General features: G+C 35.4%; 1 protein-coding gene across 1 annotated transcript in view; it reads right to left on the reverse strand.

Annotated features, from left to right (window-relative positions):
- Window positions 1-17,797, reverse strand: part of LOC150101361 (phospholipid-transporting ATPase ABCA3-like) — a 646,575-nt gene that overhangs the window by 582,298 nt on the left and 46,480 nt on the right. Inside the window, exons 2-3 of the mRNA XM_090400940.1 lie at window positions 14,814-15,029; window positions 1,701-1,925 (exon numbers count right to left, since the gene is read on the reverse strand). Coding sequence (XP_090257066.1) covers window positions 1,701-1,925; window positions 14,814-14,895 — 307 coding nt within the window. The 5' untranslated portion in view covers window positions 14,896-15,029. The remainder of the gene's footprint in view (window positions 1-1,700; window positions 1,926-14,813; window positions 15,030-17,797) is intronic.

Here is a 17,797-nt window from a genome sequence, read left to right on the forward strand (position 1 = left end):
GTTGTCGTGAATTATCTGATTTCACAACAGGAAAACATATTTTTGATGAAATTAATTCTTATTTACAAGAAATTAAAATTTCATGGAATTTGTGCATTGGCATTTGTACAGATGGTGCTCCGGCTATGACAGGATCTATAAAAGGATTTGTAGCACATGTAAGAGAACATAATGCAGATATATTAGTTACCCATTGTTTTTTGCATCGGGAAACGCTCATTACAAAACAATTACCATCAGAATTGAAAGTAGTGCTGGAACAATGTGTTAAAATGATTAATTATATAAAATCAAGACCATTAAAAAGTCGCCTGTTTAGTCAATTATGCCAGGCTATGGAGACTAAATACGAATCATTGTTACTACACATGGAAGTTAGGTGGTTAACCAGAGGAACAGTTTTGTCTCGCGTGCTTGAATTAAAAAACGAGATAAAGATATTTTATGAACAAGATAACGATTTTGTTGGTTTGTTGGATGACAAAATATGGTGTGCTAAGCTGGCTTACTTATCTGATGTTTTTGTTATTTTTAATAACATAAATACGAGTTTGCAAGGACTGAAAGAAAATATTTTAAACTCAACCGATAAATTGTTGGGATTTCAAAAAAAAATTACTTTATGGAAGAATAAAGCACAAGAAGGTAGTTTAGAAAAGTTTGAGTCAGTTCCAAAAGATTGTTATAAAATAATTCATAAAATAGTTATTGATAATTTGACAATACTAGAGCAAAAAATTGTTCATTACTTTCCAAATTTAGAAATAAAAAAATTTGATTGGATTTGGAATCCATTTGTGATAAACGACACATCGGTGTATGAACTAACTTTGAAAGAAGAAGAAGAACTGATTTCTCTGTGTAATAACCGAGATTTAATTTCAAAACATTCAGAAGAATCAATTAATTCGTTCTGGATTAATCTCAGATACGATTATCCAACAATATCACAAAAAGCTTTAAAGGTGTTATTACAATTTTCCACATCTTATTTGTGCGAATTCGGATTTTCGGCTTTGACCGATATAAAAACGAAAAAAAGATCAAGACTTTTAAATCTGGATCACGAAATGAGAGTAGCATTATTATTTATATGCCGAAATATAAATGAAGTTATCAAAAAAAAAAAACATGCTCAAATTTCGCATTAAATGTAATTTATCATTAAATAAACATTTTGTTTACTTTGTAATGCAATTTCATTTTATATTTTGTTGCAAATTATTATTGTATACTATTTTTACAAAATATATTATAGGTACCTGAATTAATTAACCAAGTAAATTCTTTTAAATTTATCTTATTGTTAGTGTGCTGCCAAATTTTAAAATTATTAAAAGTGTACTGTGACGAAGAAAAGGTTGAGAATCACTGATCTAGACTATCAATCACATTGTGCTTGAGTGTCCTATCTACTCATTCTCAGATATTAAAGAGAACTTTTTTAAACTGACCCCAGAATCCCTGGAGTGGATCCAGAATTTAAGGATTAAGCTCTGACTTCTGATTCTTAATTTTAATGTTTAATCATTTCAACCTATTGTACCCCTTTTAATATGATTTTTACAATTGTTTTTATGCTGTTTTATGTAATATGTATGTAATATCCTGAGACCTGTACATCATATGCTAAATAAATAACTTCTCTTTTGCAAGTCACATAAGTGAAAAATATTTAATATATTTTTAAAAAGGCATACCATCAAAATCTCTCAATCGATCTGTTTCTGTTACATGGAAACGAAATCCTGTGTTAAAATTAATCACTGATGCATAACGTATTTTGTAATGTAAACTTTCAGGTAGTGGTCCAGTTTCTTCAAAATTGGAGAAAACTACACCTACTATAGCTGCAGGAAAGTGCCGAAGAGATTGAATAACTCCATAAGCATCCATATCATCTTCATTTTCTAGTGGTTTTACATCTGAAATAAAATTTAAAGGAATGAGACATTTATGTTGATGATAGCAAACAGATTAATAAGAAAAATTACACATCATCTATATATGTAAGGAAATTATTATTATGACAAACTTTTCCATGAAGTTAACAAGAACCATCATAGGAGGTAAATCCTAAATGTAATGATAGTTGTCACATCACTTTTGTAAATACATTCACATCCTCATATTATTCTTATTATGTGATACTTCGAAGGGGAACAAGGATTCATTGAGGGAGGGCACTCTCCAATTCTCCATCTCCACCACTTAATCCCAATTACATGAAACACTGCTACCACCACCACCACAATCATCATCAACAACAACACACAGTGCCATTTACTGCACAGTACCATGACTAATATTTTTTGTCTGTAAATTGCATGTTCTTAAAGCTGATTTGTCTGTATGCAGGATGAAACACTAGAGTTTCTGGGAGAAAAAACTCTGCTAGCTTCATATGCAATTGGCTAACTCACTGTCGATTGAAAAAATCCGTATAAAGATATTCCTCTAATTATGACAAGATCGAACTTAAGCCTTTTCCAATTAAACAGTGCAATGTACCATCATATGTCATGCCAGAAAATGTATAAATAAAGCGCTGCAAGAGAGCAATTGGAAGACATGTGCATTCTTACTACCCCCAACCACTCTACATGCAAAAAAGCTAACTTTTCATTCTCATATAACCAAGCAGTGTACATGTATAAATGTACACTGCTTGGAAAGAAGTCAATGGACACCATAGTATGAGGAATAGCCATTGCACCCAAGATGTAGGACCTCCTTTCACTGCAGTGACTGCAGATACTACAGAGCATACTTACCACAAATGCACAATTACAATCAATGGGAATTTTGGACCATTCTTCCTGTAGGCACAGAGCCATGCTCCAGTTTATTCCATAGATGTTTAATAGGGTGGGGGGTGGTGAAATCATGGTGCTGTGGAGGACAGTTGAGAGTGGTGAAGTTCACATCCACAAACCATGCAGTTACAGCAACATGCTTATGACATGGTGCAGTGTCTTGCTGAAAAAGACAATGGTCAGTTCCATAAAACTGCCATGAAGTAGGAAGCATTGCATTTCATTGTCCTGACTGTTCAGATATCTCTGCAAGTTCCATATTTGTGGAAACACAAACAGAGGTCCAAAGTCAAACCAGGAAAAACAGGACCATCACACTGCCACTTCCGAATTTCATAGTCCAGATTATGTACTTGGATTAGAGACATTTACCGGGCATTCACCACACCCAACCATTCCGTTCAGCAGAGGATGTAGCATAATTTCCCACTGCATAACACAGCTTTCCAAGTTATCCTACCATGGAAACCCATGTTGTGAGCCTTGGTTCTTAATGTTTTTTGTGCAGATTTGTATTCTGTTCAATGCCCAGATCCTCATATTAAATATATTGGCAATGAATGGCAGTTTTCACATATTAATCTTCATAAGCACCCTACAGTCAAGTTCAGTAAGTGTGGCAGGTCATTCACTGCAGGTACACTTGCAGTTGACTCCCTGTGTTTCCATACCCAGTATACTGTTGACCTGGGATGGCTCAAATTTGTCAACAATTTGCCAAAGAGATAAGCCTGCAACATGACATCCTATTACAATGCCTCTTTCAAACTCTTGTCAGTTCCCTTCCAGCAACCATTATGTCTAGACACAGTTGCACTGACTTTGGAGCATTATATTCCTCCAATTTATACCAGCTATAAACACATGGCTCATTACATGGCCCGATGCACCACCTTGCCCATGGGATGTCCACTGACTTCTTTCTAAGCATTGTTTTTACCAAACAATATCATTCTTCCATATCCACTTATTTTCTTGTCGGTGCACAGGTATCTCTATGCACACATATGCACAGGTATCTCTAAAAAAACAATTACAAATACTTCATGGAGAAGATATAATTCAGAAGACTAGAAGATCTGGTAAATTATCCCTGTTATAAAGTAAGCTCCAGGCAAGGATAGTCTTTCTTTAAAAAAAAAAAAATGTTGCAACCTGAAGATTATTCCAAACTTCACAAAGTTGAAGAAAACTATCAAATCTCCTGATGCACATAATATCTATTTAACCAGCTTACCAGCCATTATGGATCAAATATGCATCTTCATATGCTTCGTATCCATCATATATTTCAATGTAATGTCAATGGTATTACAATTTTAATATGCACTTGGCATCCATGGTAACTTGGACGTATATATACGTTCTGGCCAGTAGCATGGTTAAACGCAAGTCTATCACTCATCCATAATCAACTTCAAACTGTGAAGCATGAACTCTATTAATATATGTCTCATCTCTGATCTCTATAAGAGATCCACATGAGGATCTACATGAGATCCTCAACTTTCTCATGTAATTTTTAAGGTCACTAAATGCTCTCTTTGCTGATCATTTAAACAAACACAAGCGACAGTTGGATCAAAAATTTGATGATCATGTCTCTAAGCAAGATCCACATCCTACTGTTTCAGATAACTGGGTAGTTAACATCTCTGGACACACCTTAACTGAAAGTGAAATTCTTATTCTTTTCAAAGGGCATGAATTTTCCATAGTTCCTAAGAAGATACCTTACTCAGATTTCCTTTTTAACATTTAAACAAAATTTATCTGCTCTCTATAGTGATGATGGCAATAAACTTTGCCTGGACATCTCATCTGCACACAAGAAATCAAACCTTCCTTCTACATGCATCTCATTAGCAGAAATTAAAGCTTTACAATCCTTAGGATGCAACGTCCACATTGCAAAATTTTGTATTACAAAATCTGAGTGGTTATGGTCACTGCAAATTACAAGCAAAAAATCTTTTACTATGTGACAGATCAATGTACCAGGAAATGGATCACACTAAAACTTTCTTTCATAATGTGGTCTATATAGAGGATGAATAAGATTGGAGATAATGAGCATCCTTGCCTTACCCCTATTTTACATTAAATATCTTCCTATATTCACTTCAATTCTAACTGACAATTAAATATAGACAACGTATTGTTCCATATACTGTTCCAATTACAGCATATAACTGCTGTGTTTTGAAAAGCTTTTTCTGGGCACCTTGTCATAATCCTTTCCCAGATCTACAAAACTTAAATACAGATCCTTGCCATATTCCCACGATTTCTCAACTATTTATCTTAAAGTGAAAATCTGATCTTGACAACCTCTATTTGGCCTGAACCCAGCTTGTTCTTCTCCAAGTTTCTCTTCTGTAATCTTTCTCAAACTCTTTTCAAGTATGCTTGCATAAATTGTACCTAGAACACTTGGTAGGAACATTCCTCTGTAATTTGTGCATTCAGCTTTATTCCCTTTTTTTATAGATAGATACTATGAGAGCTCAACTTCAATCATCAGAAATTCAACCTTCTGACCATGCTTTCTGAATTATGCACTGTAACCACTGCAAAAACTTTTATTCCTCCATAGATAATCATTTCTGGTCAAATATCATCTTCTCTCTTTCCACATTTCAAACCATCAAGTTTTTTATGGCTTTTTTTTCTACCTTAAGTATTGATATGTACTCCTCTTTGCATTCCTTTTTGAAAATTTTCTAGTGTGGTTCTGTCACAGCTTGTTTTGTTTAACAGTCTTTCAAAGTAATTATTCCAGTCATTTTTATCCTTTTGATTCCTTTTACAGTACTCTTTTCTCCATTTCTAAGCTTCAATAGCCGCCAGAACATTTTGCCACCTACCTAATACTGTATTTATTTTCTATATTCATGTCAAACTTTTACCATGACATTTGTTTAGTTACTTTTACACATATCTTAGCTCTCTTATATTTCTGTCTGTATTCTTTTAGGGCATCTACTAACTTAATTGCTAGGAATTTTTGGTATGCTTTCTTCTTTTCAAGGATTATGCATGTATTATCTTGATGAATAAAGCTTAGTCTTGGTTCATCCATTTCATACATACTTTATTTAACCTTCTGATCCTTGGAATACATTTAGACAATGCTTTTGCTAGATGGTTCCATTTTATTTTCTAAGCTTCACACACACACACACACACACACACACACACACACACACACACACACACACACACACACACACACACACACACACACACACAGCGATACCCCGAAGTTACACGGCAGGTGGGACCAACGAAAAGAGCGCAAGTCGAATTCGCGTAACTTGAGTATAATTCTGCATGTAATTTATATATACAAACATACAATTGGGACCAAAGGTTTACAAAAACACCTCTATTTTTTAAGAAATATAATCATAATTGTAGTTTTTTGTACATAAAAAAAAAGAAAGTTATTTCGATGTCGATGGTTTCATAAGTAGTAGCGAAGAGTCTCCGATATCGGAGACTCTTTGCTACTGAAGGGTGTCTCCGATATCGGAGACACCCCAAGAATCTCCGATAATCCTTACACCATCAAAAACATTAAACTGTTTCCAAAACTCTTTAACAGACAGTTGCTCATTTTGCCTCATAGCTTCATTCAGACTTGCAAACAAATGCAGTGTGTAGTACACTTTGAAAGTTTTTCTTTTCTTGCTAGCTGTAGAAGAATCGGACTTGCTTCTTTTGGGCGACATTATTATTTTTTATGTGATAAAATTTTTATCAAGAACATAACATTAAACAATTGCAAGGTTTGTAGACTATAAAAATCGTGTATGAATGGAGACCACGAAAAACACGTCAGTGCTTGTTCACAGCATGTGCGACATTGGCGAATGCGGCCGGCACCAGAAAGATATGACTAGTGGTGAGGCGTGACGTGACAGGAATATGTACATGTAAGAAACCGCGTAACTCTAGATTCGCATAAGTCGGGGTATGACTGTGTGTGTGTGTGTGTGTGTGTGTGTGTGTGTGTGTGTGTGTGTGTGTGTGTGTGTGTGTGTGTGTGTGTGTGTATATATATATATATATATATGTAGAAAGTTGTTTACCTTGGGTAAATATATGTTAAAGATACAAAGTTATTTTAAATATAAACCTGGTTTTATTTACTCCATTTCCCAAGTAAGCAAACAGACAAGTCTGTCAAGTTTGTGCCTGCAAGTGTTGCAAGTCTAGCTGATCCTGTATGATGCTATGTATTAAAGGCAAGGGGCCACTACCCAGACCGGTTTCGACCTTTACTGAGGTCTCATCAGTGGGAGCCAGGCTAAGAAATACTAAGTTTTAAGTAATACAGAGCTTATAAATATTTTACCAACACAAGTTACGATAAAGTGCTTTGACCTTATTAAATAAAAATCTCAGGATGAGAGATAGATGTAGAAACTGACTTGTCTGTTTGCTTACTTGGGAAATGGAGTAAATAAAACCAGGTTTATATTTAAAATAACTTGGTATCTTTAACATTATATATATATATATATATATATATATATATATATATATATATGAAAAAATAAATTATAAATAGAAAAAAATATACATACCTTTAACTTCTTGTGTCCACCATCATCATCATCATCATGTAGCTTCCTCAGTGAGAGGGTGCAGCACCATGTCCTTCCAGTTCTCTCTGTTGGTGACTTTCCTTTTGTGTCCACCATAGCATTTTATTTTTCTAGCCTTGCAGACTTTATCACATACCTCCCTTGATGAATCAATCAATGTCTTCTTCAGAGTTTGCCACTTTGACTCCAAGGTTTAGTTCTTATTTTCAATATTTTTCATTTTTTCTTCAATAATGTTTGTAGCCAAGTATAGCTCACACAGCAAGGAAAAGTACATTTCCATGCATTTCTGGCATATCAACCAATTTCTAGAATTGTTGAGAAGTATAATCTAGTGCTACATTTATTACAAATAACAAACTATCATCATGGTTCCCACCTTCTAAAGATAAACATTACCCTCTTGCTGGTATCCACCAAGTTCCATGTGACTGCCACCTTTAGTATATTGGACAAACTGGATATTTAGTGAGAAAAAAAATACAGAAAGATCAGTCTTATATCATCAATAGGAAATCCAAGAAATCAGACCTTGAAAAACATAGAATAGATACAAACACAATATCATATAGTCTGAAACACACTTACACCTTTGTTGTTGCTATTCGAACGATTATTTAAAGAAAGCACCAATGCTGCTTTACTTCATCGTCCAAACTTGAATCAGAATGATTGTCACTCAATTTCAAAAGGTAAGAGTTATTTTAATTATGCATCATTAATGTTTTAAATAATAATAATATATGTCTCCTCAGTTATGCCTTTGCATTGTATCATGTATAACACATTACATGGTTCTCACTATTTCAAATCAGTCCACTGTTCACATTCTACTTTGTATTAAGCTACCATTTGCCACTGATGATGGCCTGTAATTTTCAGGCTAATATATATGGCTTTTCAATAAATATTATTCACTTATTTCATTGTGTTTGTGTGAATTGAAGGATTCCATAATCATTCTTTCTTCTGCTGGTCATATATTAAAAGAACACCCTAGGTTTTTTTTTCTTTTTTTTCATTAGCTAACTGTTGCTGATATTGCATTTTTATTACCATTACCAACCAAGTTACCTTTCCTTGACTGTTCATGAGCCTGGTCCCTCATGCAACTGATTATTACTCATCTTATACTACTTTTATAAGATGAAACATCTTCCTCTGAAATGAAGCTTAGTCTTTGTTCATCCATTTCATACATACTTTATTTACCCTTCTGATCCTTGGAATACATTTAGACAATGCTTTTGCTAGATGGTTCCATTTTATTTTTTTATCAATTTCATATATATTCTATGAAAAAATAAATTAAAAATAGAAAAAAATATATATATATAAAATTAATAAAAATAAAAAATATCCTTAGCCCATTTATAATACAAAATGCACTATAGGTTTACAAATAAACCTTTTGTTCGTAAGAGCAACATAAAAACTGTCTTGCATGAACACTGGCATCAACAGAAAACAGATGATGCAAAGTTAGGAAGAACTATGAGGAGCAGAGCAGATGTTGTGGCCTTACAAGAAGATGTGAATAGATTGAGTGAATGGGTACGAGAGTGGGGATACCAGTTCAATGTTGCAAAATGTAAGGTTTTAAAATTTGTGAAAAAAAGATGGGATCTAGAATTAACACTTGGTGGGGATATATTGTTAGAAGTGCAGGAAATATGAGATCTTGGGATGACGGTGAATAGGGATCTAAAATTTAGAGAAACATTGCCAAAATTGTGAGCGCAATGCAACAAATTCTGGCTCTGATTAGGCCACACATGGACCACTGTGCACAGATTTAGTCACCTGGTTTTCAAAAGGATGAAGAGATATTAGAAAGGGTCCCAAGGCAAATGACTAAGATAGTTTCTGATCTCTGGAATGATGAACATGAGGAAAGATTGAGAAGATGCAATTTACAGAGTCTAGTAGATAGGAGGGAGAGGGGTGATGTAATAAAGATGTACAAGTTGGTAAGGGGTTGTTATAGGATCAATGTTGAAGAGGTTGATTTTTCATAAAATGGTGGGAGATCTGGGGGAAACAGGTCATCATCCCTGGAAGCTGTATAAAGAGGGTGTCAACAAGGGAGTGAGAAGCAGGTTTTCTGCATGCATGGCTGTAAATGATTGGAATGCCTTGCCTAGGAGTATGGTGTCTGCAGAGAATTTGAATGTGTTTAAGGCAAAATATGAGCTGTGTGTATTACAAAGGGACCTTCTACATGAGTCTTTGACTCCTCCATGGGATCTTAGGGTAATGATAATTACCCTTTCACATAGCCATCATTCATTCCAGTCTTCTTTACTCTTCTATAGATATCTACAATTTTCTTCATTCCAGTCTTCTTTACTCTTCTATAGATATCTATAATTTTCTTCATTTCAGTCTGCATGTACTTCACCTTTAACCCTCATCTTTACAAAATCTGCTCTGAAATCTTCAGTCACTTTTTTGCTATCTTTCACTCTTACTGTCAGTCAAACATGATATTATGGCATCATTCTCCACTCATTATTTTATCACTAACTACACTCTGTGTTTCACCATTAGTCTCACATGCTCTCTTATCATCAGTAACTCATTTTCTTTCATCCATTTCTTGCCAGTCACACAATTTCTCGTCATCTTCCATTTCACTTATTATGCTATGTTTCCGAATTTTGTTTTCAAACAAGCCTGATTGTACATTAGCCTTCACTTCCTGCATATGCACGCTCACTCATCTTTTGTATTCACCTCACCACATACTGAGTTAACTTAGAATGGAAATGGCATGACACTTAAAAACCAATCCTTGTGGGATTCCCTCTTCTTAGAAAAAGGATCAGGAGAGAGTGGCTGCATTTAGGACTTGGAAGATTCATCTTGAAAGAAAATGTGATAAGAAAGAGATTCTCTCTAAGACCATGTACAAGTCTTTCTATACTAAAATGAACAAATTGTGCCACATACTGTTTTCATATCAAAGAAAACCACTCATAAGAGTTTGTGTTTTAAGAAAGCATCTATAATGAATTCCAGTCTGATTAAATTATCTAATGTTGAACGATTTTTACATAAGACAGATCATGTGTTGAAAAAAAAAAAGGTTTGTACGGTCTCCAGAAAACAAAAAGTGGAGGTAGCCATTTTTTTATAAGATCTCAGGAGACTATCAGCAAAGCTTGCAGATATTCTCCCAAGCATATTTGTAATTTGTTTTTGAATGAACAATTGTGCAGTTCTTCTGTTCCATGATCAAAAATGGGTGACTGGTATATTTTCCCTTCATATTTGGGATTTTATTCCACTGCTTTGATAGTGGTTGATCTACGCATGGAAGATGCAAACTGGATCCATGAGTATTTTTGCCATGACAAATGTATTATGCTTGAGTGCAAAAACATTTGAAAACAATTAAGTTTCATGTGATGGAGAATTTATATAAGATAGCGAGCAAGCTTTGTTATGAGATTTCTTTGTCTCAGTGCATTTTGAATTGCAGGTTGATTTAGGGAAAAGTGAAAATTATATTGGGAATGCACTTGCATTGGCTAGTATCACATATTTTGCAACACGTTTCACTCTTTTGTTAACAGGAGTGAAAAACAACTGTTGCAGAATCAAATTTTACTATGGATAAAAAATGCAGTATAGTAGGCTTGATCTGGTGGTTAGGAGAGATTTGTACACAGGAATCATTTTTGGTATGTTTTCTGTTGTATGGCCTTATCAATTGGATTTCTTAATGCATTATAGCAAAAATCAGACTAAATCATAACATTCAGGGATTATGCAACTGAAAAGATAAAACACTGGATCCCAGTGATAGTGATCTGGACAGGAACCAGAGGCATAGCTAGAGGGGGGAGGGGATGGTCTGCCCCAGGTGGCACTTTGAACATGTTTGAACTTTTGCAGTTAATTTTAAAATACAGGCTCAAGAACTCAGTTCCAAATATTGTAATACTACTGCGAATTTTCCTCACAATTGCTGTAAGTGTTGCTAGTTGTGAGAGGAGTTTTTCTACATAAAATTGATTAAGAATTACCTACACTACTATGAAATAGACTTCGACAATGTCATTGACGATTCTGCTAACAGAAATGCAAGAAAAATAAATTTTAGAATGTTGAAATTAAAGTTTTCCTTCAAAAATAAACATAGTGTTTTAATTTATTTCCAATATACGTCGTTTTGACATTTTGTAGTATTTTTGGTGTGTATTGAGAGGGGCAGCGAACTCAGGGACTGCCCTGGGTGGCAAAAGCTCCAGTTACACCACTGACAGTAACACACACAAAAAATAATAATTAATTAATTAATTAAAAATAAAAATAGAATAATAATGAAGAAATAGAGTGAAGAATACAGAAAATGTCGAAAAAGAGGAAGAATCAAAAGGGACAGCACTATCACTGGGAAACACCATCTACTATAAACGGGTGTCCTACGTGGAGGGGAATTTCCAGAGAGAAACCATGCTACATTCATGTGAGACTAAATTATCTTCAGTTCTTTCAACTTCTTTGAATATCTCAGGTCTCAGGCTGGAAAGACACAGGGATTCAAAATAAGGATCTTTTAACTCAAATAGCATGACATATACCATCTGATATTTGTAAATTTAGGGACACAAAAACACACGTGTTGAACAGATCATTTTATTAATTAATAATAAAATAAAACTTGATGTTTCGACCCCTGTATCGAGGTCATCATCGGAAGAATACAAGTGTATAAGGAACCAAGCTACATGCTCATGCCCTATATACCAGTAAACTAAATCTACGTAGTTAATAAAAGAAATTTCAAGCCCTACAACAACAGAAAAGCACAAGACCATCAAGACGCCATTACGAAAAGAACAGCCAATCACAAACCAACATCATAAGGAGCAGCCAATCGCCCACAAACAATGTTAGGAGCAACCAACCACCATCGGATTACTGCTTGGTTATCAACCAATCAAACCACAATCTCACCCAAGGTGAACTCTCGCTGCTAAAGAAAGGTTTGAACTACGCCATTGCTCCAAGGTCAGTGAACATACTTGATATCATGTATCATATCGAGAGAGGCTTAAGATCCCTCCCCACCATTTTGGCTGATAAAATACGAATGGAAACATAGTGTATACTTAATTCAAACAAAAAACTAAGCACCAGCTTAAACAAAACCGAAAATCTAGCCCTTAAATCCTTAAAAAATAACCAACACGTTATAATCACGAAAGCAGATAAAGGCAATGCCACTGTCCTTTTAGACCGTACAACATACATTGAAAAAATGAACCATTTATATCGGACCACAACACCTACCAAATGGTAAACTACAACCCACAAAATGTAACAAAAAGAAAACAACTGAATTAATCAAATCCGTCCACACATGGCCGAAGAAACAACAAAAAAATTAATACCTCAGTATGCCCGTGCACCCAGAATTTATGGCCTGCCAAAAATACACAAACCAGGCACACCTCTTCGTTCGATTGTTGAAGGAATTGACAGCCCAAATTATCACTTAGGCAAAAAATTAGCTGCCACACTCAAGGAATTGGTAGGTCAGTCACCTTCCTACATAAAAAATACACAACATTTCATTAATAAAATTAAAAACATTACACTCAACGACCAAGATTTATTAGTCAGTTTTGACATAACTTCCCTTTTCACCAATGTCCCAATCAATGATACGATCTTGCTCCTACAGAACATATTTCCACATGACATCATGGCCCCCTTTGCCCACGTATTCTGCTCTGGATATTTCGTGTGGCAAAACAATTTTTACCTTCAAAAAGAAGGTGCAGCCATGGGCTCATCACCTTCACCCCCAATAGCTGACTTTTATATGGAAGACTTTGAGCAACGTGCTCTAGAGATAGCATGTATAAAGCACAAAATTTGGCTCAGATACGTCGACGATATTTTCGCCATTTGGCCCCACGACCACGAAGCTCTAAATACATTCCTTAGCCACCTAAACAAACAACACAAACGTATCCAGTTCACCATTGAAATGGAAAAAAACAACTCTCTTCCTTTCCTAGACACACTTGTCACACGTCTTCCCTCTGGCTGTCTCTCCTTCTCAGTTTACCGCAAACCTACACACACAGGCCAATACATACACAAAAATTCTTACCACCACCCAACACAAAAACTAGGTGTCATAAGCACCCTTAAACACAGAGCCCTAACTATTTGTTCTAATGACAGGCTCTAAACCAAGAATACAAGATCATCAACCAAACATTTATCAAAAATGGATACAGTAAAAAAAACTATTCACAAGATCCTTCGTAAAGATACCAGTAAGAACAAAAAAAGATTGCAAGAATGCTATTGCCATTCCTTATGTTAGAGGCATTTCTGAAAAAATAGACAGAACACTTCGTAAATACAACATTAAAACCACCTTTAAACCCCCAAACAAGTTAAGACATCTACTCAGTTCTTCTAAAGATCCTCTTCCACATAGGGGAAACAGGGCAAACTATCCCAATCAGACAGGACGAACACAAACGACACATTAAATACCTCCATTTTAGTAAAACTGGCCTTTCTGACCATGCACTCGAAGCATACCACAGAATTGATTGGAAAAATACCAAGTCCCTACACCGCACCAAAACCTGGTTTGAGAGAAAATTTAAAGAGTCATGTAAAATGCTCAAACACAACCCAAATCTCAACAAAAATGATGGCCTAACCATTTCAAGAATGTGGAGGACCCATCTACAACCTGTATAACAACCTAAACTAGCCATAGAAAAATCCCACTACAAGAAGACAACCTGGTGAAGTGTTTGTAACATTCAACAGCAACTGAACGAAATCTTATTATAACAATCAGAACTATCCAGAAGAATATTTATGCATGAGGACTTTAGCAGTTTATTGTAGTTGTATTTATTTATTTATATATTATTTATTATTATTATTATTTATTTTTTAATCACTAGAGGTCAGGCTAGGGAAAAGGATTTATTAATTACGTAGATTTATTAACTATGTAGATTTAGTTTACTGGTATACAGGGCATGAGCATGTAGCTTGGTTCCTTATACACTTGTATTCTTCCAATGATGATCTCGATACAGAGGTCGAAACGTCAAGTTTTATTTTATTAGTAATTAATAAAATAATCTGTTCAACACGTGTGTTTTTGTGTCCCTAAATTTACAAATATGAGTGCTGATCACCGCGTAACCTTAAAAGAAAGAATATGCCATCTGAGATGAGGACACTAATTCTCCATTATCCATATCATAATAGAATCAAAGATAAAATATCATGAAGTATTAATAAACAACTTTAAGCTAATAGTTAGCATTTAAATTTTTTTTCCCCCACAAATGAAATTCAAACAGCACTTACCTGTTTGAATTTCACTTACCTGGTTTTTTTTCAGATTCCCATAATCTGTTGATCACTTTTTCTATTATTTGTGCACTGTATTTTGTTTTTGGTGTGTACATAACTAATGATATAGGAGTGTGATTCCCAGCATCTTCAAGTGGATTCAAAATATGGTAATATGTTGCCTTTCCTTTAACTTCATTGGGCTTGAACACCTTTTCTGTAAGATGATATCTTACTGCAACTGCAATAACTGAAAGTAGCAAAGGAAAAAATATTTCTAATGTAGTTATAAGATAATTTCGCTTCCTCATAAGCCATCCCTTCCATACTAATAATAAAAACTGTTGAGGTTTTGATCGTCTATATTGGCTCATGATTCTAAAATTCTGAGCCTTAGTCATCTGAAATGGAAACAAATGAAAAATAAATAAAACAAAAACTATAGTACTAATGACATAGAAATAACAAATATACCAAATCTTAAGTCTTACAAAAATTAAATGGTATACTCCACATGTTAACTAAATTAACATTTTTTTTTTTTTTTTTTTTTTTTTTTTTTTTTTACATACTACATATACAGTGTACGGAGAGAGGAACCTCCATGGAGTTTGAAGAATCATTGCTAGAGGCCCACACGGACCATCATTCGCATATTACCTATTGTATCTCTCTTTAAACTCATTCAATGACTAAGCATTTGTGACCACTGATGGCAACCAATTCCACTCTCCAAGCAAAATATCTAGTCTCACTCTTTTGTGAACCACGCTTTTACCCAAGTTACATTGGTATCTTTGTTCTATCCTGACTTGTAATTTACTCCACAAAACTGTAGTGTTTCACCTCAAGGGCTCACTTTAGCGAGTACAGGCATTGCAAACCCAAGGTACCAGATGCTGGACCATGTCTTACGTCATGTAATACACATCTGTTATATTATTCTGTAGACTGTTCAACAGAAGAAGCGGGAACTAAACTGGAAAGATGGAGAAAAGTACTGGAAGAGAGAGATATGAGACTGAGCAGAAGTAAGACAGAGTATATGTGCTGCACAGTGGGCAGCGGCCAGGAGACAGATCTGGAGCTGGAAGGAAATGTCATCAGGAAGGTGAGGGACTTTAGATACTTAGGTTCAACAGTGGAAGAAGATGGAGGAGCTGAGAAGGAAGTGGGATGCAGGATACAAGCAAGTTGGAGGAACTGGAGGGAGATAGCTGGAGTGTTATGCGATAAGAGGGTGCAATCAATCTGAAAAGCAAAATCTATAGGACAGTAGTGAGGCCAGCTATGACGTATGCTATAGAAACTGTCCCTGAGGAAAAATAACATCAGCATGATGGAAGTAGCAGAGATGAGAATGCTTAGGTGGATGTGCGGTGTGACCAGAAAGGATCATCTGAGAAATGACTATGTAGGGGAACAGTGAAAGTTACAAACTTAGGAGCGAAGATACAGGAGGCAAGGTTGAGATGGTTTGGTCAGGTGATGAGGAGGAAGGACGAACATATGGGAAGAAGGGTCATGCAGATGGATGTGCAAGGAAGGAGGGAGCGTGGATGGCCAAAGAAGAGATGGAGGGAGCTGGTAGAAGAGGACTTGAGGATGAAGAACTTGGATGTGGTGACAGCCCAAGACAGGAGGATGTGGAGGAGCTTCATCATCAACAGTGACCCCACTTAAGTGGGAGAAGCTGCAGAAGAAGAAGAATAACTGTAGTGTTTTATATTAACCTGTATTTTCCTCTATTATACTCTATTTTATCCTCTTATATTTCCATTATTTTTTTATCATTTTTTTCTGCCTGTGCAGCTCAGTAGAAGTGGCGTTTACACTCTACAGCGCTTGACCGCACGAAGAAAGGGTTTGGTGGTTCAAATCTAGTCGCTGACTAAAGGAAATTTTTCTAAGCCTTTTTTCGACCGGTTCCCGAATTAGTCGATCTCTGGCATGGGCAAGCGGGTTTTTCCTCCCGGAAACTCGGGTTTTTCGTCCCATAAACTCAAGAAAATCGACTGTAGAACCCACATTTTTTTCAGACATTAAATATATTGTGTTAAGGTTAGGGACCACGAGATGGCAGCACATTTGAGCAGTCTCTCTTCACTGTGTACCGCTTAATTAGTGATAGCCTTGGGCCATCTATCTCCGATTGGTACCAGTGGAGATTGAACTGCCCACTCAGTCTCCAAAAGTTAGATAGGGCTAAATGGCCTCGCCTACTCCCGTATACGGGAATAAAAAGGCGTTAGCTGATTTTTTTTTTTATTTTATTATTTTTTTTTATCATTTGTCTTAAAATAAAAATTGTTCTAATTGTTCAAGTAAATTAGTTAATTAAAATTGATTAAGTAAAAATTGACTGGTCAATAGTTGGATACATTGATCTTTGCACCACCCCTTGTGCAATGGATTATCATACATTCATTCCATTCCAGAAGAATAACCTGTTCTGAGACGCAAATTATATAGCCTGGTGAAAGGAATAGCCAGTTCAGCTGAACACTCTTTTAGCACGCGTGCTGATATCCCATCAGTCCCTATTTCTGAATTCTCATTCAGTTTGTGCAACAGCTCTAATACCTCCTCTTCATACATCTGAGTTTCATAATCCGGTGAGAGATAGCAGTGAACCCAATGTTGCATACACCAGGTTGATATCTTTTAGAAAAATGGGCACTCATAAGTTGAATAATTCTGCATTTGCCACCCTCACACCACCTGCATTCAGAAGAGTTCTTTCATATTCATTCTTTCTTTTACTTGCAGCATATCAACAGAATTCTTGTGGGGTACCTTTAGCTTGATTTAGACCTAGTTGACTTTTCTAGCCTGCTGCTTATAATTTTCATATCAGACATCATCCTTATGCACATGATATTCCTTCTGTATCATTCTTTTCACAAATCTCTTGCTTAATAAGATTACACATCCTATTCTTTGACCTCTCAGGACACATTCTGATATTGCATCATTTAAGTATTTTTTAAATTATTATTATTATTATTATTATTATTA

The sequence above is a fragment of the Typopeltis vanoorti genome, chromosome 11 (assembly GCF_054136105.1).
Source record: "Typopeltis vanoorti isolate ZY-2024b chromosome 11, IOZ_Tvanoo_1.0, whole genome shotgun sequence".
Taxonomy (NCBI): domain Eukaryota; kingdom Metazoa; phylum Arthropoda; class Arachnida; order Uropygi; family Thelyphonidae; genus Typopeltis; species Typopeltis vanoorti.